At 38.0% G+C, this 23,399-nt stretch overlaps 1 protein-coding gene across 2 annotated transcripts in view; it reads left to right on the top strand.

Moving 5' to 3' along the window:
• Positions 1–1,172: 1,172 nt before the first annotated feature.
• Positions 1,173–23,399, top strand: part of tenm2b (teneurin transmembrane protein 2b) — a gene marked incomplete at its 5' end in the record, with an annotated part of 256,725 nt that continues 234,498 nt past the window's right edge. The window contains 3 exons of one of the 2 annotated variants that reach the window (XM_079834803.1): positions 1,173–1,398; positions 20,562–20,606; positions 21,828–22,103. In XM_079834803.1, the coding sequence (XP_079690929.1) occupies positions 1,173–1,398; positions 20,562–20,606; positions 21,828–22,103 (547 nt within the window). The remainder of the gene's footprint in view (positions 1,399–20,561; positions 20,607–21,827; positions 22,104–23,399) is intronic. The other variant, XM_079834802.1, reaches the window with a different exon arrangement.

Genomic DNA, 23,399 nt, shown 5'->3' with positions numbered 1-23,399 from the left:
AAAAGTGAAATGAAAAAGATGATGGTCTAAAGTGATTTTTGCTAATTAGTATGGTTGAATTGGATCATTGAAGGGCAGCAGCAAGTATATTGGTTAATAAAGTGAGATTAAATACATAAAGTATATTTGTGTAATTTAACATTTAATTATAGTTTTGCATAATATTCTGAATTTGCATTTCATTGTTTTTATTTTGAGGAATACTGAATCTGTTTTTGTGCAAGGGAGATGAGTAAATGCTCACATTTAGTCTAGAACTAAAATAACCATCATGTTCACACAGCGCACATGATGCCTCTGCACTTAATTCCGATTTCTTTCAACACAGGGACAAGAGAGCTGTCAGTCAATAAATGGGAAAACAAAGTAACTTGCGTTACTTATTTAAAAAAATAACTTGGATATTTTGTTGTTAATTTAAAAGTAATCTGTTATTTTTCTTGTCACTTGGTAAAAATCATCTGATTACGTGAATTGCGTTATTTGTAATGCGTAACCCCCCAACATCGATCATAAATACGAGTTTCCTAAATAACTTTGACATTAACGTCAAGTCGTATTTACCACTGGGAAGCTCTGGGATCATTTTGATACCCAAGTTCCTGAGTTGGACGGGCCATAAACTTTAAACGTGGCGGAGGGAAGAACGATTGCTGCTCTGACTGGTATTCTTTATTCGTTTTTCCACAACAGCTACGTCGCCTTGTCTAGTGCAAATAGTGCATATTTACATATTTGAATAATCATTTGAAGCATATTGTATGTTGTATACACCGCAAAAATGGAGTGAAATTCCAGAATTGTCAGCAAGCTGACTATCTAGGTAGCACAGTGAATGTTTATATGGTTGTCAGTGAATGAGATGCTAAATATCATATTGCCTTTAATAATAATTTTCCCAGTAAATAGGCAAGAATAAACCATGATCCCTGTTCTTTCCGACAACAAAGCTCTTGAATGCGACAAGCTTGTAATCACAACTTCAGAAGTGGGAAGTAGGACATTTCCGATAGCAAGTAAAGGACGCATAAGTGCACATTGCAAAGCCAAGTGTGGTGATGTTGTTATTATTTTATTTATTTTTCTCAAATAAATTTAAACCAACAACACACATTTCCTCTGTGTCTCCCTCTACAGGTAATTGACATAATTGTCCGTCAGCTTCTACAGTGATGGATTTGAAGGACAGACAACAGCGCTCTCGGACACGGGGTCAGTCAGGAAAGGATCTGCACTACGCTACATGCTCTCTGGACAATGAGAACTGCCATATAGTGTCACAGAAATCATACAGTTCCAGCAAGAGGCTGAAGGCCTACCAGCATGATGGACGCCTGCACTATGGAGGATGTGTTGCGGAGTTGGTGCACCAGGAGACGGAACAGTATGTCAGACAAGGTAAGATTGTTACTGTAGTTATTATGGAAGAAATCATAATGGTAAATATGGCAGTTATACTATAGGTACATCACAATAGCTACATTTCTACAAAATTGTGCAAGCGGAAAAAAAGTCTGTTGTCTATTTTCAGTAGTGTAGTGTACCACAGAAGTCACTTTCAAACCAAGCAGCTTTCTGTTGGTCAATGCGATTTTCATTTGGATTTATTTTGTTTGTTTTATGTTTTTGTTTTCACTTTCTCTTTCATCCAATATGACATCATATATTTAGGTTTAAGCAAATAGTGGACTATGTCACGTATGTAGTATGTGCAATTCTTAAGTACATATTGGATACAGCAGTCTTTAGGTCAGAGTTTTCTCATTAGTTGGGGCTTTAACACAAATGCCATCATGGATGAATGTTATCCATTTTAACCCACATAATCCCCCTGTAATAAAAACAGAGGAGATGGTTTTCTGCGGTAAGTTTTAATTTGCAGCTATTGAAACTTTTGATCTGTGTGCACAGAAACTAAAGTTTCAAGACAAATATTTGTTAAAAGCTATTGTTCCTTTCACGCAAGTGACACTGACCTGGTAAACACAAACCGGATTGAAGCAGGGTGATTCTGAACCCCCCCCCCCCCCACACTAAATCGACTAATTTAAGTTAGATTAACTAGCTAAATTAAAGGATTTATTTTATATTACTGAATGAACCTGAATACATTACACCATGGTTGCCAGCTTCATTTTTGGTCCTTGAATTTACATGGAAGCACTCTGCATCTATGTAATTTGATTGTTATTAACATATTAAATGATATGCCATTTAATCTTTTTTTACAGCAAATCCATTTATATCAGGAGTGATTTCAGTGATTGCCATGTGAATATCATTGAGCACTTTCAATCTGTTTTTTCTTAATTTTGATCACAACCCATTTTTTTTTACAGAGAATATTATTTTGGCAGAGACTGTGTTCTGTCTGGTCTTTAGACGGGACTTTATTTTCCTATTAGGGTCAGTTCACCAAGGGCACATTATTGCAATTGGGTAGAAAAAAAAACTAGAAATTGAATTGTTTTTATCGTTGAAAATTGTGCTGTCAGGTTTTGTCTTGCTCAAATTGATCTTGCTATGAAGTGTTAACCGGTTATAATTACGGTTCGACCAACTGACCTTATTCAGTTGCTGCACAGAAAATTGATTGTAAACGTGAAGTTTTAAAAACTTTGAGCCATGTTAAAAGATGTCCTTACAAACACACCTTAAGCCAGGTTTGTCAATATCAGATAAAGAGATAATAGAGGTGAGCTGCAGTATTCGATCAGGAACCTTCATCCCTTCAGTATATGAACTAACCTATTTTCATCTAGTCGAAATACTGTGAGTGGTTGATTACTGAGCCTAAATATTGGAGCCTGATAAAAAAATGCTAATTTAAAAGAAAAATGGCAGACGAACTTTAACTTTAAGGTTTTTAAGTCTCCATATACACTATATTTATACATTTTGCATGTAAATCTGCCTTTACATGCACATGAACTTTAATGACATCTCATTCTTAATCTGTGGGGTTTAATATGGAGTTGGCCCACCTTTTGCAGCTATGACAGCTTCAGCTCTTCTGGGAAGGCTTTCCACAACGTTTAGGAGTGTGTTTATGGGTATGTTTCAACATTCTTCTAGTGCATTTGTAAGGTCAGGCACTGATGTTGGACGAGAAGGCCTGGCTCGCAGTCTCTGCTCTAATTCATCCCAAAGGTGTTCTATTGGGTTGCATGCCAGTCAAGTTCCTCCACATCAAACTCGCTCATCCATGTCTTTATGGACCTTGCTTTGTGCACCGGTGTGCAGTCATGTTTGGAACAGGAAGGGGCCATCCCCAAACTGTTCCCACATAGTTGGGAGCATGAAATTGTCAAAAATGTCTTGGTATGCTGAAGCATTAAGAGTACCTTTTACTGGAACTAAGGGGCCAAGCCCAACCCCTGAAAAATAACCCCACACCATAATCCCCCCTCCACCAAACTTGCAGGCAAGTACCGTTTTCCTGGCAACCGCCAAACCCATTCCATGAAGCTCTCTATGCATTGTTCCTGAGCTAATCTGAAGGCCACATGAAGTTTGGAGGTCTGTAGCTATTGACGCTGCAGAAAGTTGGTGACTTCTGTGCACTGTGTGCCTCAGCATGCTCTGATAGTGTGTGTATATATATATATATATATATATATATATATATATATATATATATATATATATATATATATATAATATAAATATATATAAATATAAATAAACACTAGGGATGCAACAATACAGTTAGTCCACGGTTCAATACATACCTCGGTTTTTTAACCATGGTTTTCGGTTCGGTTCTGATGGCTTGCCACATCAGATTTTTGCTATTCTATTCTTAGCCAACAGGAACAGCAAGAGCTTAAGGAGGAAAAATACTATTTTTTTATTGCAATCTTTCTTTATTTTACTTAAAAGACTTGAAAAACCTTACTTAAACTTTACTTTAAAAAACCCTTGTACACATTCCTAGTGTATTGTATAATATAAAATAAATATATATAAATATTTACACTGGCAGCTCAGAGCTGTACAGCAGCATTTAAGTATGAAATTTAATGAATAAATGTAAAAATAAAACACTACATAGACGTCACTAAAAAATATACATTGATTCTTATTAAAGCTATTTAAGTTTTTCAGTCAAGAGCAGTGAGTGATTTTCTCTTTGTCTTTTGTTGTTTTATTAACCACTAAAGGAATAGTTCACTTCAAAATGAAAATTCTGTCATCGATTACTCAGGCACAAGTTGTTTTAAACCTGAATAAAGTAATTTCTTCTGTTGGACATACAATATATTTTGAAGAATGTTGGAAACCAAACAGTTGCTGGTCCCGATTGTAGGAAATAATAAAAAAAATAATAATATGGATGTCAATGGTTACCATCAACTGTCTGGTATTCAACTGTCTGTGTTCAAAAGAAGAAATGAATACAGGTTTGGAACAACATTAGAGTGAGTAAATAATGACATAATTTTAGAGGTGAACTGTCCCTTTACGAACTAGCGGCAGCGTGTTCACTATAGGCTGGGCTGCTGTCAATTTAAGACAATTTAAGACAAGGCTACACATCTAATATACAGACACGCCGATTTTACTTTCACTTTAGACATAACCGACTGTGTTTATGTTAATGTTGTGTCTATTTGACAGTATTAGAGCAGTAAGACGACTACTTAGTCCAGTAATCACTTGTTTGACAGGCGTTTAGTGCGCGCGCTCGGAAAAGCACATGGTGCCCTACGCGCAAGGCTTTAAAACGTATGCAAATAATTAACTTTCGTGATTGTGAATAACTATATGTTCCGCGAGTATAACTCTACCGTTAACGTGTGATGTGAATGTATGTAGCGTTGTTCAGTATTGGGATGGAGGCAAATGATAGAATGTGTAGAAAAATAATTAATGAAATGCGAAACCGGAAAAAACGCAATTCACAAGCGCGTATTGAACCGTGAATGCTGTACCGAACGGTTCAATATTATATTGAGAATTGTGGCATCCCTAATAAACACATATACTGTTAGGCCCCTGTAAAGAATGTCTAATCTTCTCTAGTTTCATGAAGTACATGGTATCCTTCATCCAGTATGTGTGAGATGGAGGCTGAGGGCTTTTCCAGTTTACACGTCTAGCAAGCAGTGTAAGAAAGGCAACAAAATTAAAAAAGTGAGTGGGAATCGAATGCCCAGCGGGCAACACCCCAAAAAGGCCAATGATAGATGATGGTGGTATGTCTATAGATGTAATGGCTGAGAGAGAATTGAATGCTGACCCCCAAAACGAAGAAAGAGCTGGACAGGTCCAAAACATATGTGTTAGTGTGGCTGGGCCTAGGTTGGTCAATGGTTGGATCAATCCGTGCGAGCTTACATTTTGACCAATTAACTCTATCAGCCACCTTACATTGAATAAGCCAATGGCGTACACAGATAGACGAGGAGTGGACCCTACCCAGCACTGCCTCCCATGTTTCCTGGTCTATTTCAATATTAAGGTCTGAAGACCAACTGGTACGCAAACTGTCAACAGGGAAAGACTGTAAAGTGGCAAAATTTGTGATTAACTTTTGAGCCTTTAGAGCAAACATCAAGACTTAGGGTGGTATCAATGGCAGATGGAGGCGGGGCATTGGCAACATTTTTACGAACAAAGTCACGTATTTGTGAAAAACAGAAAAAGTGGCTTCTCGGAATTTTATACAAAACATTTAGCTGATCAAATGAGGCAAATGTGCCTTCAATGTAAAGATCCGCTACAGAGTGCACACCTTGATTCTTCCTGTAAGATCAAAGGGAGAAACAACGGATTAAAATGTATCGGGGAAGACAGGGGCATAACTTGAAATCCAAAATTACGTAAAAACTGAATCCAAATTTTGAGACTATTTTTCACTATTATGTTATCTGAGTACTTCAATGGAGAGAGTATGATAGGAAAACATGAAAGAGCCTTCAATGTGGAAGATTTGCAAGAAGCATTCCCAATGTTTAAACATGCCGGGGGGCTGTCCAAATTGTTTGAATCAATCCCCATGTTCGCAGCCCAATAATAGAACAGAAAATTAGGAAGGGCCAGACCACCCAAATGCCTTGGATTCTGCAGGATACTTTTTCAAATCTTTGGAGTCTTGCCATTCCATATGAAATGAGAAATAGAACTATCCAGTGCAACAAAAAAAAAAAAAAAGACTTTGGGATTAAAATAGGGATACACTGGAAAAGATATAAGAATTTAGGGAGCAGGTTGCTGGTTCGATCTCAGCAGCACCACCGGTGTGTCCTTGAGCAAGGCACTTTACTCCAGGGGGATGTTGCTCCAGAGGGATTGTCCCTGTAATAAGTGCACTGTAAGTCGCTTTGGATAAAAGCGTCTGCCAACTGCATAAATGTAAATAAATGTAAATGTACATTCATCTTCACACAGTTGATTCTACCTACTAAGGACAAAGGGAGAAGAGACCAATGTTGAAAATCCTTTGTGAGACGGCTGAGCAACGGTGAAAAATGATGATGAACTATTTCTGCGAAACTCGTTTTCTAACCTCATATCTTGATTATATTACTTTTGATGTTTTCCACTCTCAGTCCGGATTGCGTCCAGAATCAACATACGGTTGTTTTGTCTGAATTCCACCAGCACAATATTTCTGTGTAGACTCAGCCAAACTCCAAATACAGCCTGAAGCATTTTTTTGTCAGGTTTTGATTTGGGAATGTCCAGGAGAGGAATACTGCCTGTCATTCAGTATTTTTTTTTTCCACAGGCTTTTGTGTTTTCCATAGATGCTGGCTCAGGTGTAGTTCAAAGGTGGCATAGAACAGAGAATCTTTTAATAGTCGGAGATGAGATGTGCCCCACTAGCAGTGCCCACATCTCATTATAGCAAAGTTTCATCTACCTAAAGCAAGAGGTGACCTTGTCGTCACTTTTCTCCTTCACCGTGTGCTGTAAAAATAGCCCGAACCAGTGAGACCGAGCTGCACACTCATCTTCAGAGTGGATCAGACAGACTGAGACATACAAAGAGAAAATGATAGACACCGAATCAGGGCTAGCAGTCTCTAGCTTTCAGTAGCCTGAGGTTTCTGGTCCACATGTTTTGGTTTTTTTCCTGCCAGCTGTAGTCTGCTCCACATTACATCCGAACAAACTGCCATGGATATGTTCAAATGGCTGAGGGAGGAGATTTTGGTTGTAGGACACTCCAAGCTGGTGGTCCATGGCCGTAGTAGATGTACTGGCCTCCGCAGGCAGCTTTGCCTCAGTAAGGGCCATATGGCGAGGGAGATTCGGAAGTACGAGAGCACTCGTTATGGACATTTGCGGGAAGGAGTGCTCTGCCTCTCAGGCAGCCCAGAACCCTCTTATGGTCCCTTTAGTGCACTTTTTTTCCAGCACAACATCTGGTAGCATGTGCTTATCGTTCTCCATCCGAGCCCTTGCTAAGCAGAGCTGCTCCAAACATAGCAGAACATTGAGATTACAGTATACGGGTAATGTGGGTGAACAGGGAAGCGGGAGAGATGATGCAGGAGAGTGAATCAGGAGGAAAGCAGCAACTATATCCATCTCTATGACCCTGTTTACACCTGGGATTAACATCCAGCTCGGATGATACAATCAGAAGTGATCAGACGAGAGGGATTACTGTTTATACTTGGTATTGACATGTCATATCATGTGGCAAATGCATCGCTGGTGACCACTTCTGATCGGATTTTGTCAAGTGGATAGTCTCAGATTTCATCATTGCACACATCAGATCAGCCTGTCGTTGTCTTTTAATGGCTGGTACGATGCAGGTTATTTTTTATCTCTGATAATTGATATGCAGAGTTTATGGTAACACTACTTTAACATGCACTTTGACATGATACGTGTTTAGTTAACCCTAATCCTGTAGTAAGTATGCTAATTGCACTGTAACAATGGCATTTTAAGGAGAATTTTAAATGGCATGAATAGGTCATGTTCATATTAATTATATAATATTATATTATATTATATACTGTATATTATATGAAAGAGTATATGTTATGTAATTCCAACATAATATAATATAAGTTTAATATTATAGTATATTATTATAGCTATAATATAAAATAATGCGAAGAACTGGGTGCAACATAAAAGTGCACACAAGACCAGGGGAACGCAAGCAGAGATCATGACAATATGGCTCTAAAGGACTTGGAATAGTAGTACTTTTATGATACTATGAATTAAAAAAAAAAAAAAATGTTTTTGCTTGATTAGCTACAACTGAGCTTGATTAGCTTCAAATTAGCTTGATTAGCTACATGGATCCAAGAGCTACGTTAAGCTTCTTTAAAACGTTTTATTTTTACTTTTCATGGAAAAACGAACAGCATACAGGGTTGGACTGACATGAGGCTGAGTAAATGTGGAGAATTTTCATTTTTGGCAAACTATTCTTTTAATTCCGGGTGTAAATGGGACTTTAAGGCCCGGTTTCACAGACAGGATTTTGATTATGCCAGGATTAGGCCTGAGTTAAATTAGGACTTTTAAGTAGCTTTTTTTCACATTTTAAGATATATATCAGTGTGAGTTGTTTTCAGTGAAGACAGCTCAAACATGCATTTTAGATTGGGACTAGGTTTAAAGGTATAGTTCCCCCAAAAATGAAAATTCTGTCATTAATTACTTACCCTCATGTAGTTAGACACCCGTAAGACCTCCGTTCATCTTCGGAACACAAATGAAGATATTTTAGTTGAAATCCGATGGCTCAGAAAGGTGTCCATTGGCACAATGCACTGTACACTCTCAAGACCCATACAAAGTACTAAAGACGTCGTTACAAAGTGTGAGAGTGTAAAGTGCATTACGGGTGTCCAACGACATGAGGGTAAGTAATTAATGACAGAATTTTCATTTTTGGGTGAACTAACCCTTTAAGCCTTGTCTGTGAAACCGGGCATAAGTATGTTAGCTGCAATGCCTAAAGCTCACTTTACTAAAAGGAATATCTAGTCTGTAATTTTCCATTTTGAAATTTGCTCTCCCACATAATGGCTAATTTTAGATCTGCATCATATGGACTTGTCGCTCAAGATCAATACCAATGTGACTGCATCGCTTTCAGGCTTTCGATTTGTTTGGAGTAAGAGTAGGTAGTTTAACAAGCTCTTGATAGGATTTTCATCCATATTACAGCCGGCGGCCATCAAAGCCGACAGAGGGAGCTTGCTATAGTATAGCAACACTCATGGTCTTTAAATGACAATGAAAAGCAGATTATGTTTTAATGCAGATCTAACGTATTCCTACACCCACCGCCTGTTACAGGAACTTTGAAATATTGTGGGTGTCCATGTGAGTTTCCATCGCAATTAGAGATCATTTCCATGCTGAAGAGGGACATTAGGCCTCTGCTACAGAGTGGTGTGTAATGGGCAGTGCTTGAGTTGTAATATTGATGGGAGCACTCTAGTGGAATAAGAATGAGAATGCACTGGAAATGAAAAGCTGAAATGAAATTGTGAAAATGAGTGAGGTGGTGTACAAACACCTAAACAGAACTGTCTCATTGGCATACAGTAGCTTTTGATATCTGGGGTGTTTTTTTCCATTTATGGAGATGTTGACCTTGAGTACAATGGATTGCATTTACTGTACGAGCACAATTCTTTCTCTACCTTCCATTCTGCGATGCCCTTGACGGTTTCATTTCATCTTTCTCTCTCTGTTTCTCATTTATTGGCTTCCTATTCACTCTCTCACTCTCTCTATTGTCAATGCAATTATATATTTGGTAGAATTAATTGTGAATGATTCAACCGTGCATGTTATTTAAACGTAAATATGTTTCTTTTTGTAATTTTTTATGGAAATAAAATTTTTCTTTGAAGCGATAATGTTAACCAAAAGCCAGGCACAGTTTTAGCATTCATTTTGAATCCAATCTGGTATGTATAACAGATTTTTTTACGAAATTGTGCGGGTTAAAAAGATCTATTATCTATTGTAGTGATGTATGAAGCACTGCTCACACAGTGGTCAACACGGCGAATCAGTGTTGTTGGTTCAAATCACACATAGGGCAATCTTTGAGCTTTTGTACTTTTGAGCAAGGGGCTTACTCCTGGGCGATTGTCACAGTAGATAGTTATGTGTTTGTGGGTTTGTGTTTGTGTCTAGTAGTTTAGTGATTTTGCACAGAATATTTGATTTATTTTTGTCCTTTTGTTGTTGAGTTCTGGCAAAATAGTTTTTGCCTGGTTATACTGATTGTAAGAACAAAAAAGAGGACTGAACGTTGCACTTAAACATCATGTCAACATTTAATTTGCCAGAAGTGGAGTTTTAATTACTCGTCTGTTCTTCTTTTCTGCAGGCTGTTTCTTTTGAAACAATTATATAACAGCATAATTTGTTTGCCTGTCACTGCATGTGTCTATTGGATTTTGTTCCATGGTGAAAACGAGACATGTTTGAAACTTAATGTGTAAACATTACAGCTATTTAACATTTAAATGCATCTTTATGACTTTAAATGGAGTAATACCATTCTGTAAGATCTTACATATTATCTATTCAGCCATATGCTCTCTAAGGGGGGTAGCATGGTCGCCTCGCAGCAAGAAGTCCCGGCTGAGTCAGGAGTCCTTTTCTCCCCGTGTCTGTGTGGGTTTCATCTGGGTGGTCCGTTTTCCCCCACAATCCAAAAACATGCAGTATAAGTTAATTGGAGATGCAAAATTGTCCGTAGGTGTAAATGCGTGTGTGTGTGTGTGTGTATGAGTCAATGTAATGATGAGGGTTGGGGAAAGAACTGGCAACATACCCAGGAAAAATCCTTGGCAAGAATTTTTCTTGCTTATGGCAAGATATGGTCATAGAATCACCAAGAGTCGGATACATGAAATGGTGAAATGGTAATAGATAGATAGATGTTAGCAGCTTTGGACTGAAGGTGCTAAATTCAAGTCAAGGCAAACAATTAGCCAAAAATGAATCAGTGAACTGAATCCTGGGAAAGACATGAATTATAAAAATATTAATTTTCAAATTCATCAAACCTTGCCACAACACAACATTAGAATGGAAAAATGAGTTATGAATTAAATAAATGTTTACAATACGTTCTTTAACTGCTCTTTTTTTTGTGAAATGTACGGTGGCCGCGAGAGCTCAACGTACTGCAACTGAAGAAAACACATGCAAATAGAAAAAAACACCAGCAAATAAAGAAAACATCTTCATCAGTTTGTGAACTTTTGCAGCGCGTTTCTGTATTTGGTCGCGTTGTGAACGTTTGCAGGGCGTTTCTGTATTTGGTTGTGTTGTAAACCTTTGCAGTGTGTTTCGGTTAGGGGTGCACCGATCCGATATTAGGATCGGATATCGGCCGCGATACTGACAAAATAGCTGGATCGGGGATCGGAAAAATTAACAGATCCACAAGCCGATCCAGGTGTTTTTTTCCGTCGCAGCAGAACCTACGTCATTCGTCAGCTTCACGTGTGTCGCATGCTAGAAGGGAGCGAGCCAGAGAGTCGGCTGTGTGGAGGAGATATTTCACGCTTGCCACGCCAACTAGTTCGTCGCTGTTTCGAGGGTATTACTGCAAAGTCAGGGTCTTTCCTGCATTGACATTTTTTTGACGGCCAAAGCCTAATTTGATGAGTTATTGTGATTTACGAGTGATGTAGAACAGATGCTGCGCTTGTGACTGAGTGACAGAGAGACCGATCTGAGAGCTCCTCCCCCGCGCGCGCTCTCTGGGTCTTCAAAATAATCAGTGTTCGCTCTCATATTTCACATATTAATCCAAATCAAAAGCTCGGAAGACCGAAACCATGTTGCACGTGACACATTCGGACAATTTTGTCCTTGAATTATCACTGGGTGTGAATTGCGCTCAAAAAACATTGCCTCTTCTCTTACCAGCTGACATAAAGCATACTTTCAATAAGCGGGAGACAAATTATATCCAGTTATGAAGTGTTTTCTGTGTGTTGACATCTTTCGCGATGTTCTAACAGACGGGATTCGCACACAACGCGTCTGCTAATGTCCGATTCGTGACCTAATGACTCCTTTGAACCGAATCATTTTAACGACTGGCCAGAACAACTGATCTGTCCAACACTGAACTCATGAACTCAGTTTATTAATTTACTCAGAACGCAACTGAAATGAGAACACAAGTGTGCTTACCCATTTTAGCAAGAGTGGGTAGTAAGAATTATTTTTAATTATCAACAGTATTTCATCTTATTTCTGTTGACAATGTGTAGTAAAATAAATAGGCCTAGCCTACAATCATTTAATCTGGAGTGAGGTGAAACCAGAACAAAGTTGTTATTAGCTAGCTGAAAATTTTTATTAAATTGCATATGGTAGAAAATTAGACTATTTGTTAATTTGTAATGCTACTTTTTAATATTGATATGATTATATACCAAAACAATTATCTGTAGTGTAAAAAATGTTTGGTAACTGTCAGATTACTATTGTATGTTTGACCAATACACTGTTTTTTGTTTCCACTGCTACATTTTATTTATTTAAAGAAGTTAGATTACATTCTATTTTAGATTTGAATGCACAATTGTTTTTTAAATAAATAAGAATTCAACACCTTACATACATCTGTTATTTTGTCTTAGTTATGTTTAGTTAGTAAAGTCTGGTGCCTTTAGTCTCTTCAAGGAAGGTATAAGGTGGAAGATATACAGTTTATTATTAATTCAACAATATATCGGATCGGTATCGGGTATCGACAGATACACAAAGCCCAGGCATCGGTATCGGTATCGGGACTGAAAAAGTCGGATCGGTGCACCCCTAGTTTCGGTATTTGGTTGTGTTGTGAGTATTTGGAGTATGTTTTTGTATTTGCTTGTGCTGTGAGTATTTGCAGTGCGTTTTTGTATTTGGTCGTGAGTATTTGCAGTGCGTTTTTGTATTTGGTCGCGTTGTGAACGGCAGGGCGTTTGTTTATTTGGTTGTGTTGTGAACGATAGCAGGGCGTTTTTGTATTTGGTCACGTTGTGAACGGCAGGGCGTTTGTTTATTTGGTTGTGTTGTGAACCTTTGCAGTGCGTTTCTGTATTTGGTTGTGTTGTGAACCTTTGCAGTGCGTTTCTGTATTTGGTTGTGTTGTGAACCTTTGCAGTGCGTTTCTGTATTTGGTTGTGTTGTGAACCTTTGCAGTGCGTTTCTGTATTTGGTTGTGTTGTGAGGATTTGCAGTGCGTTTCTGTATTTGGTTGTGTTGTGAGTATTTGCAGGGCGTTTCTGTATTTGGTTGTGTTGTGAACTTGTGCAGCACATGTGTTGTAAAACTGATGAAGATGTTTTCTTAATTTGCTTGTGTTTTTTTCTATTTGCATGTGTTTTCTTCAGTTGCAGCATGTTGAGCTCTTGGGCACCGTAGAAATGCTTGTGGATGTAGAATATCGCTTAACGACATTATAGATGTTAACCTTGAATGTAGATCTCACGATAATCTGGGGTTTTTTTTACATTTAAAGGAAGACCCAACACTGATCCCTGATGAACTCCTTGGTGTCTTCCATAGGGATAAGAAAAATACCTCCTTTTTTCTTGTTTCAAAGTCCTGCTGTTTATCTCGTCCCTCACAGTATGTGGCTTTGATATGGTTATCTAGTGAAGCACGGGCTCAAGGGCAGGTCTGCTACAAACTATGCCAGGGAGAATCTCACCTCTTCTCAGCCCATCTTTCAGAGATTTAGCATTTGGATTTATCTTCACCAAGGACAGTGTTGTCCTTGGTTTAGAGTTTAACATTTTATTTAAAAAAATGCTGCCATGTTTCAGAAATGTCTTAAAAGAGTAGTTTCTTGCCCAGGTCTTGAAATTGAGTCATACAGGTTTGAAATGATTTTTTAAAAATTCATTCTATATAAGGATTACAAGTTTTAACCATGCTGTTCAGTGAAAGAAAAAAAATCTTCAGAGAAAAGAGCATTGGCATTTTACTGTTCTCATTGCACTCAAGGTAGCCTATTAAACTCTTAGTCACACCCAGCACCTGGACTCTCAGAGTTTTTAAGTCTGCTCATTTGCACAAGGCAAATGGTAAGTCAGTGGAGTGAACCCTAATGTTTGGCCCCCCTCCAGACCCTAATGGGCTCTAATGCAAGTATCCAGGGGTTCATGAGCCTTACAAAGTAGCCTGGCAATCAAAACTGGCTCTTTTATTAAGGAATAATGGTGCCTTATAACTTGTCTAAAATAAGTCTCCGGAATGCCTGATTTTCTTCATGCATGTAAAAGAAAGGTTATTGTTTTTTTAGCCCTCTTTTTGTTCTTTAAAAGTAATGATGTGGTATTTTTTTTCCATTATCTTTGGAATAATGTCAAACCTGATGCAATGCATCTAAAGGTGCTATATTTTATTTTAGGGCAAGATTATCAGCGAGTAATTACTTTAATTTCAGTCTGTGTCAAGGTTGGGTGAAGGGATGAAGCAAGGACTCATAAATGCTGAAAACCTCTTTGGATTATTACAAATAATGGCATACTCACCTAAAGGATTATTAGGAACACCATACTAATACTGTTTGACCCCCTTTCGCCTTCAGAACTGCCTTAATTCTATGTGGCATTGATTCAACAAGGTGCTGAAAGCATTCTTTAGAAATGTTGGCCCATATTGATAGGATAGCATCTTGCAGTTGATGGAGATTTGTGGGATGCACATCCAGGGCACGAAGCTCCCGTTCCACCACATCCCAAAGATGCTCTATTGGGTTGAGATCTGGTGACTGTAGGGGCCATTTTAGTACAGTGAACTCATTGTCATGTTCAAGAAACCAATTTAAAATGATTCAAGCTTTGTGACATGGTGCATTATCCTGCTGGAAGTAGCCATCAGAGGATGGGTACATGGTGGTCATAAAGGGATGGACATGGTCAGAAACAATGCTCAGGTAGGCCGTGGCATTTAAATGATGCCCAATTGGCACTAAGGGGCCTAAAGTGTGCCAAGAAAATATCCCCCACACCATTACACCACCACCAGCAGCCTGCACAGTGGTAACAAGGCATGATGGATCCATGTTCTCATTCTGTTTACGCAAAATTCTGACTCTACCATCTGAATGTCTCAACAGAAATCGAGACTCATCAGACCAGGCAACATTTTTCCAGTCTTCAACTGTCCAATTTTGGTGAGCTTGTGCAAATTGTAGCCTCTTTTTCCTATTTGTAGTGGAGATGAGTGGTACCCGGTGGGGTCTTCTGCTGTTGTAGACCATCCGCCTCAAGGTTGTGCGTGTTGTGGCTTCACAAATACTTTGCTGCATACCTCGGTTGTAACGAGTGGTTATTTCAGTCAAAGTTGCTCTTCTATCAGCTTGAATCAGTCGGCCCATTTTCCTCTGACCTCTAGCATCAACAAGGCATTTTCGCCCACAGGACTGCCGCATACTGGATGTTTTTCCCTTTTCACACCATTCTTTGTAAACCCTAGAAATGGTTGTGCATGAAAATCCCAGTAACTGAGCAGATTGTGAAATACTCAGAACGGCCCGTCTGGCACCACCAACCAACCATGCCACGCTCAAAATTGCTTAAATCACCTTTCTTTCCCATTCTGACATTCAGTTTGGAGTTCAGGAGATTGTCTTGACCAGGACCACACCCCTAAATGCATTGAAGCAACTGCCATGTGATTGGTTGATTAGATAATTGCATTAATGAGAAATTGAACAGGTGTTCCTAATAATCCTTTAGGTGAGTGTACATACATACATACATACATACATACAGGGATTGGACACTGAAACTGAAGCACCTGGTTTTAGACCAGATATTAGATATAATTTATTAGTATGGCGTAGGGCCTCCTTTTGTGGCCAATACAGCATCAATTTGTTTTGGGAATGAGTCCTGCACAGTGGCCAGAGGGATTTTAAGCCATTCCTCTTCCAGAACAGTGGCCAGATCACTGTTATGTTGGTGGAAGAAAACTCACTCCTCCAAAATACCCCAAAGTGGCTCAAATATATTTAGATCTGGTGACTCTGCAGGCCATGGTAGATGTTCAACTTCATTTTCATGTTCATCAAACCATTCTGTCACAAATCTTGCTGTGTGTATTCAGGGTCCAATGTTTGAACCATTAGGTGCACATGGTCCTCCAGAATGGTTCGGTAGTCTTTGGCAGTGATTCGCTCATCAAGCACAGTAGGGAATGCCATGATATTGCAGCCCAAACCATCACTGATCCACCCCCGTGCTTCACTCTGGGCAGCAACAGTCCATTTAAGCATATTTGGGGCTTCTCCACACAATAACTCCCACGGATGTGGGAAAAACATGTTAAGGTGGACTCATCAGAGAACAATACATGTTTCACATTGTCCACAGCCCAAGATTTGCACTGCTGGCACCAGTGAAACCCACATTTGGCACTGGCACGAGTGCCCAAAGGTTTGGCTATAGCTGCCCGACCATAAATATTGACTCTGTGGAGCTGTGGAGTTTTGGTGGAAACAGGAGAGTTGAGGTGCACATTTAATTCTGCAACAATTTGGGCATCTCTGGTTTTATGTTTTTTGGATACAATTCGAGTTAGTACCTGGACACCCCTTTCAGACAGTTTCTACAGTTACTAAATAAACTATAATCGCATATCAATGATACTACAATAACACTGGAACAAACTCTCTTTAAATACTCTTTAAGTACAGGTTACTGCCTGACCTGTTCTGTCATAGTTTATGCCATGCCAGTGCTTTTGAACAAATACCTGTACAACATTTTCCCTGTTGTCAGCGACGAACATGCTGCATTCCACACACACAGCAGCTGCTGTCTTAACAGTCGCTGTCCGAATGAAAGGCGAACAAAAGAAGCAGAGGGAAAAATAATAAAGGTGGCATAACAAAGGGATGCAATGCTCTGATGTCACCACAGGCATTTAAAAAGGAGAGCGAGCCGAAGGATCTCTTTTGAATAATAGACCCAGATGAGGAAACAGCCGTTAGACAGTCAGCTCAAGCACCAAGCAATACACAACAAAATGACCCGAATGGCCCACGCTAGGGCTAGAGGAATCGGAGGAAGCTCTCTTTTCCACAGCAGCTATATTCTCCAACAGTGCAGTCAAGCGGGCCAACATTATTCAGGGTATGCTGACTGCATCCTATGTACCCTGATGGTATTGATCTCTGGAGATGGAAAGCGTGACTGCTTGGCTTCACAAAAAAGAAAGAAGTGCAACATAGACAATAATGCTCGAAGACCAAAGCATCAGGGATGGAATTTAGAAAGGTCGGGGGATATATTAAAAGGCTGACATTTATAAAGTAATATAGGCTTCATTGAGCTTTTTTAGAAAGCATCATTTACACCATGAATGTTTGACTTCACTGAGTTTCTTTCTTTCTTTCTTTCTTTCTTTCTTTCTTTCTTTCTTTCTTTCTTTCTTTCTTTCTGTGTCTTTTTTTCTTTCTTTCTTTCTTTCTTTCTTTCTTTCTTTCTTTCTTTCTTTCTTTCTTTCTTTCTTTCTTTCTTTCTTTCTTTCTTTCTTTCTTTCTTTCTTTCTTTCTTTCTTTCTTTCTTTCTTTCTTTCTTTCTTTCTTTCTTTCTTTCTTTCTGTGTCTTTTTTTCTTTCTTTCTTTCTTTCTTTCTTTCTTTCTTTCTTTCTTTCTTTCTTTCTTTCTTTCTTTCTTTCTTTCTTTCTTTCTTTCTTTCTTTCTTTCTTTCTTTCTTTCTTTCTTTCTTTCTTTCTTTCTTTCTTTCTTTCTTTCTTTCTGTGTCTTTTTTTCTTTCTTTCTTTCTTTCTTTCTTTCTTTCTTTCTTTCTTTCTTTCTTTCTTTCTTTCTGTGTCTTTTTTTCTTTCTTTCTTTCTTTCTTTTTTTCTTTCTGTGTCTTTTTTTCTTTCTTTCTTTCTTTCTTTCTTTCTTTCTTTCTTTCTTTCTTTCTTTCTTTCTTTCTTTCTTTCTTTCTTTCTTTCTTTCTTTCTTTCTTTCTTTCTTTCTTTCTTTCTTTCTTTCTTTCTTTCTTTCTTTCTTTCTTTCTTTCTTTCTTTCTTTCTTTCTTTCTTTCTTTCTCTCTCTCTCATTTCATTGAGGGCTGTACTCTGGTCTTTAGAAGTCCTGTAAACGTTTCTCTTTGTGAAATGCAACTTTACGCACAACTGCCAGCCTGCATGGAGAGTTTCTTGAGACTCCAGAAACACCAGCAGCTTCAAATACCTGTTTGCTGCTCAACAGTGGCTTTTTGTTTTTACAGCTGCCCTTTTAATACAATTCATTTGTTTGACAGAAACCTTCCTTAATAAGCCTTTATCTGACTGGGTTCTTCTGTGCTCTAAATTACTCGCAAATCTTTTGACAGTTCGTCAATCTCTATTCATTTTTCACCAAATATTAGTTGTTTTGATGCCTTTTGCAAGACCATGCACCTTTTCATTCTTTTCATCTTCAGAAAAATCTTTCTTTCTCCCCATATTGCATGAGAACTGTGACTTTCTTAATAATGTGGAACAACCTCTTTTTTTTTTTTTACCAAAGAAGACCTGGAAAACTCCTTAACAAACCTGTCTGAGATTGATACCAGTAATCTAAAAAGATATGAGCCATCCATCCATCCATCCATCCATCCATCCATCCATCCATCCATCCATCCATCCATCCATCCATCCATCCATCCGTCTATCCGTCCATCGGTCCATACATACATACATAACTTTTTACCTACAGATTATGTTCTGCCAAATCTACCTTTATTGTCTGAATATTAACAGCAAACATTTGTTCACCCTGCAAGAACAATTGATATGTGCTGATAAAAAATGAAATCATGTTCACATTTAAACGGTACAGCGCATCGGCTTATGACACAGTAAAAGACTCGGTCCAATTTAAATCAGAGACGTCAAATAAGAAACAACATGGCAGGTATCAATTTAAATGTATGCATTTTTTATATTAAGCAATAAAAAAAAGTATAATATTAGTAGCCTATTATAAATAAAATATGTCAAATATAATTATAATAAGTATATTAACACCATGTCTTTAGCAATTTATACGTTTTTTTTCCGTAAAAATACATAAAAAAGTCCCTAAGGAGTAAATGAAATACTATGAAGATAGTTTCAGTTATGATTTTTTTCTCCCCCATTTGATTTAGTTAGTTTGTATCAAATAAAATATGATTTTCGGTGATCGAGATCTGGCAATGACAGCTAATTTTTCCTCTTGGGCGAGCAAGGTGCTCAAATCCCCCATATGCCAGCAAACCAATGAGAACGCGGCACAATGATGACGATACATAACAGAGCGTAAGCACCTCCGTAAATGGCGGATTTGAAGAAAATTAACGGGTAACACTTTAGAATAATGGTCATTAGTTAACATTAGTTAACATGAACTAATAATGAACTGCACTTATAAACCATTTATTTATCTTTGTTAATGTTAATTTCAACATTTACTAAAGCATTATTAAAATCTTGTCAACATTAGTTAATGCGGTGTGAACTAACATGAACAAACCATGAACAGCTGGATTTATATTAACTAACGTTAACAAAGATGAACAAATACAGTAACAAATGTATTGCTCATGGTTAGTTCATGTTAGTTAATGCATTAACTAATGTTAACTAATGACCATTATTCTAAAGTGTTACCAATTAACGTTGTTTGTCAAATATATAAATGATGGACAGTTATACGAGTATTACCAAAATGTTATCATGTAAGCTTTATGGTACACCTCAAACGAGGGAATTTATAGTAATTTATAGTGTTAATATTAATTAACGAGTCCACGGATGGCTTGGGTATGCAGAGCGTTCGCTGCTTATATGGACCGCACGCCCCTGGTGCTGATAGTTCTCACCATACACTTAGGACTTAGGAAACCATCCTCCTTGCTCTGTGCTCTGAAGATGTGAACATTTCAAATCATGGGGGTTTTGAAACAGCATGTTTCTTGTCTTTCAATGTTTTGATGGGACCTCACATTTTTAGCAGGCTGTGTTAACATTTGCATCTCCATCACAGCAGGGATCTTTGTCAATCAGGGCGTGTCTGAGACCTGAAAAGAGATGATTGAAGTGAAAGAAGATGTTCATGCATTTTTCCGAAATGCTTCACTGTACCTGACGGCTTTCGAAAAATGCTATGTTGCCATGGTAACCCCTCCCTCAACAAATGACCTTGCCACTCTCTCTGATTTTAGCACCTTGTGAAAAAGGGTATTCACTTTAATGTCCAGGGTGTATGAGCAAAAGCAGGAAATTGTGTCTAAACAGACAAGCGCTGGAGGAGGCTGAGTTTTTGGCCTTTTTTTTTATTTTTTTTATATAAAGTAGGCCCTTCTGGGAGATTTTTTTTTTCTATAATGCCTTCTGGCTGTTCAGTTAGACACTATCTCAAATTTACACCTTGGAAGATTTTTCCCTTTGGAGTAGACACACAACAGCGGGGAGGCAGAGAGCTCCGCAAGACTTTTCCACACATAAAAACAGCCAGGGAGTCTCTGTTATATGGAACAGGTTTGTTGTGCACAATGCAACTTTTGCATTGTGTTGCGAGTAATGTTATTAGATGATGGAGGGACGTTTTGTTCTTACAGCTTACGTGGAGCTGGCCCCGGTTGCCATTGGTTACTACGTTTCAGGTATGCACTGCATAGGTATGTCTTGGTACAGGATGAGACTCCACCCCCCAACACCTCCTGCTCCTTTTTAAATCCTTGTGTGCCCTCTATTCTGGTAACTCGACCCTCATTAACTATTGTGTCGTGCAATCGTATTACAGTATGTGGATGTGCACTGTGCTTTTCCCCCTTATTTGTGCAAAATGCAAATGTTCAATAGGTTGTTCTTGCAAAATGCTCCACCAACATGCTGAGTAGTAGGATGCAACGCATATTCAGCATAATGATTTTAGCTGCTTATGAAATTATTAGTAAATATTGGTGGTTTCCTGCTTTGCATCACTCTAATGTAATAGTGAGTCATTATTTTGAAGTCATTAATCGCTGTGGTTTTATGCAGTGCACAGATTTGTGGATCTTCACGAATATTCCTGCCGTTTTAATGTTTATCTCATTAATGCAAAGTCGTTCCCTCATTAATTCATATGTAAATGAACTGAATTCATATATCTGTTGTTTAATATATATTACAAGTTTGGACACGTTGGTCTGAATAAATATTGATGCTCATGATTTGAAAAACCTTTTCATTTAAAGGCGTAGATTAAATGCATGAAACAATTCGTTTACATAAATACAATAAATATATTATTTTATACTATAGATATACTACATATATCTAATAACTTTATTATTATATAGTTTGACAAAATATGGAGAAAAAAAAGTAATATAATGAAGAATAAATGGGTGTGTACTTTTCTCATATTGTAGCATTTTTTCTTTTACCATTTTTGTGATGAATCTACATTTTTGTCCACTGCTTTTGCTATTGTTATAAATTTCCTATACTTTAAGATTCTATTTTATGTTCTTAATTCTTTCCCCAACATTTTTCTTTTCCAGAATTGAAAGGGTTAGCATAGTGTTACATTTGTTCTCATAGCTGTAAAAACCGCCAGTAGTCTTTGTCCCACCGTAACATAATTTAAATTAATTCCTTTCACTGCCTTACAGAATGAAGATGACTGGGACAATGCAGAGCTTAAATTAATTTACACACTAAAATGAAGACTTGCTAGAATGAAGATTGTGTTGTCATTATGTAATTTAGCCAGTAATAAGCCAGTTCTTAGTCAGAGTCATCCAGCTCGTTTAGGAGTCTAAGATGCCTTGCAGCCACACACACCTTCTTGTTTTTTTACTTTTTTTTTTACTTTAATACTTGTATTCTCATTACAGGGAGCTTCGCATTGGCTGATCTGGGCATGTGTGAGCCTCCGCCGTCATCCAATGTATATTGTTCCGATATAAGCCTGCTACAGGACAGATATGCTCTGAGCGCCGGATCCGACGCCGACTCAGACCCCGAGGGGGTCATGACCCCTGAGCGTGCCGTCCAGCTGTGGAGCGGACAGCCCCTGAAGTCCCGCCGCAGCTCTTGCTTGTCCAGCCCTGACCACTCAGTTCTCACTCTCACCGACTCTGAAAATGAACACAAGACTGATGAAGAATCAGGTAGGAGAGAGAGAAAAACTCTTGAAAAAAGACACTGATGATTGGAGATTTAGTGCATCTAAATTAAGTGGAAAATCTGTAATTTGTTAAGACATTAGTTCCAACAATGAATGCCGGTGCAATGAGACATCTAAATGAAATGCACTCATTCCCCAAAGGCCTTCAGTTTTTTTGGAGGGTGAAATTGAGCACATTGAATCATTGAATAAGGACTATTTATATGATTTGAACACTGAGGCGTCAATATTTGTAAAGCTGTAGCTTTTTCTGAAGACTGCATTCACTGCGTCAGTGAGATCAAAGCAATTTACAGACCAAAGAGGAATCATCTCAATGCCTGCAATCTCAAGTGGCGTTTTCTCTTTGATATAACAAGACTTTATAGCAACAAACCAGCCAATGACAAGTACGGCTTTATGTATTTATCTGGTTATCAGACCATATTTATAAAATGTTCTTCGCTGAATGTTGAAGTGACACAGTTGTAGTTTCTTTTCATATTACAAGCACCAGTATGAATTCAGAAACATCTGCAGCTACAATTGTACGCATGTTATCTCATCAGAAAGATAAGTCACTGGACACGTATCTTATTCTTAAGTGTAAAAAAAAACATATTACATTTAAACATTTACATTTCATTGTTTTAGGGCCTAGCTTTTTTCTTTTTTATGATGAAAATGTCCTTTAAATTACATCAGTGTTTTGTAATATTATTCATTTTCATCCATTATACATATACTGAAATTACCTAATTTTAGTTAATAAAATAAATATATTTATTTAACAATAATGTGCAAAACGACAAACTTGCATAAACATTTATTAACACTGTTCAATAGTTTGGGGTCAAGAAATTAATGTTTATTCAGCAAGGGCATTAAATTGATCAAAAGTGACAGTTTGCATTTATAATGTTTCAAAAGATGTTTTAAAAAAAAACTTTTCTGTTCAGAGAATCTTGAAAAAAGATGAATCAAGTTTTCACCAAAAATATTAAGCAGTGCAACTGTTTTCAACATAGATACTAATAAGAAATGTTTCTTGAGCTGCTAATCAATTATTTTAAATTGTGCAATATTACTATTTTTACTGTATTTTTGATCAAATAAAAGCAGCCTTGGTGAGCTGAAGAGACTTGCATTAAAGGGTATCCCCAGCTCAGCGCTTAACTCCACCCACTGGCAATATTTGAAAAGTGCTGGAAAAGTGGGCAGAGCCCAGCGGAGACAGAGGGGACGAACCGAGGGCGGGACTGAGCGGAGGGCGTACACCTGAGACCTGCGGTGACGGATT

Source organism: Gobio gobio (assembly GCF_949357685.1).
Source record: "Gobio gobio genome assembly, chromosome: 14".
NCBI classification, from domain to species: domain Eukaryota; kingdom Metazoa; phylum Chordata; class Actinopteri; order Cypriniformes; family Gobionidae; genus Gobio; species Gobio gobio.
Note: the sequence above shows the minus strand (reverse complement) of the source record. Positions and strands in the feature narration are given on the sequence as shown.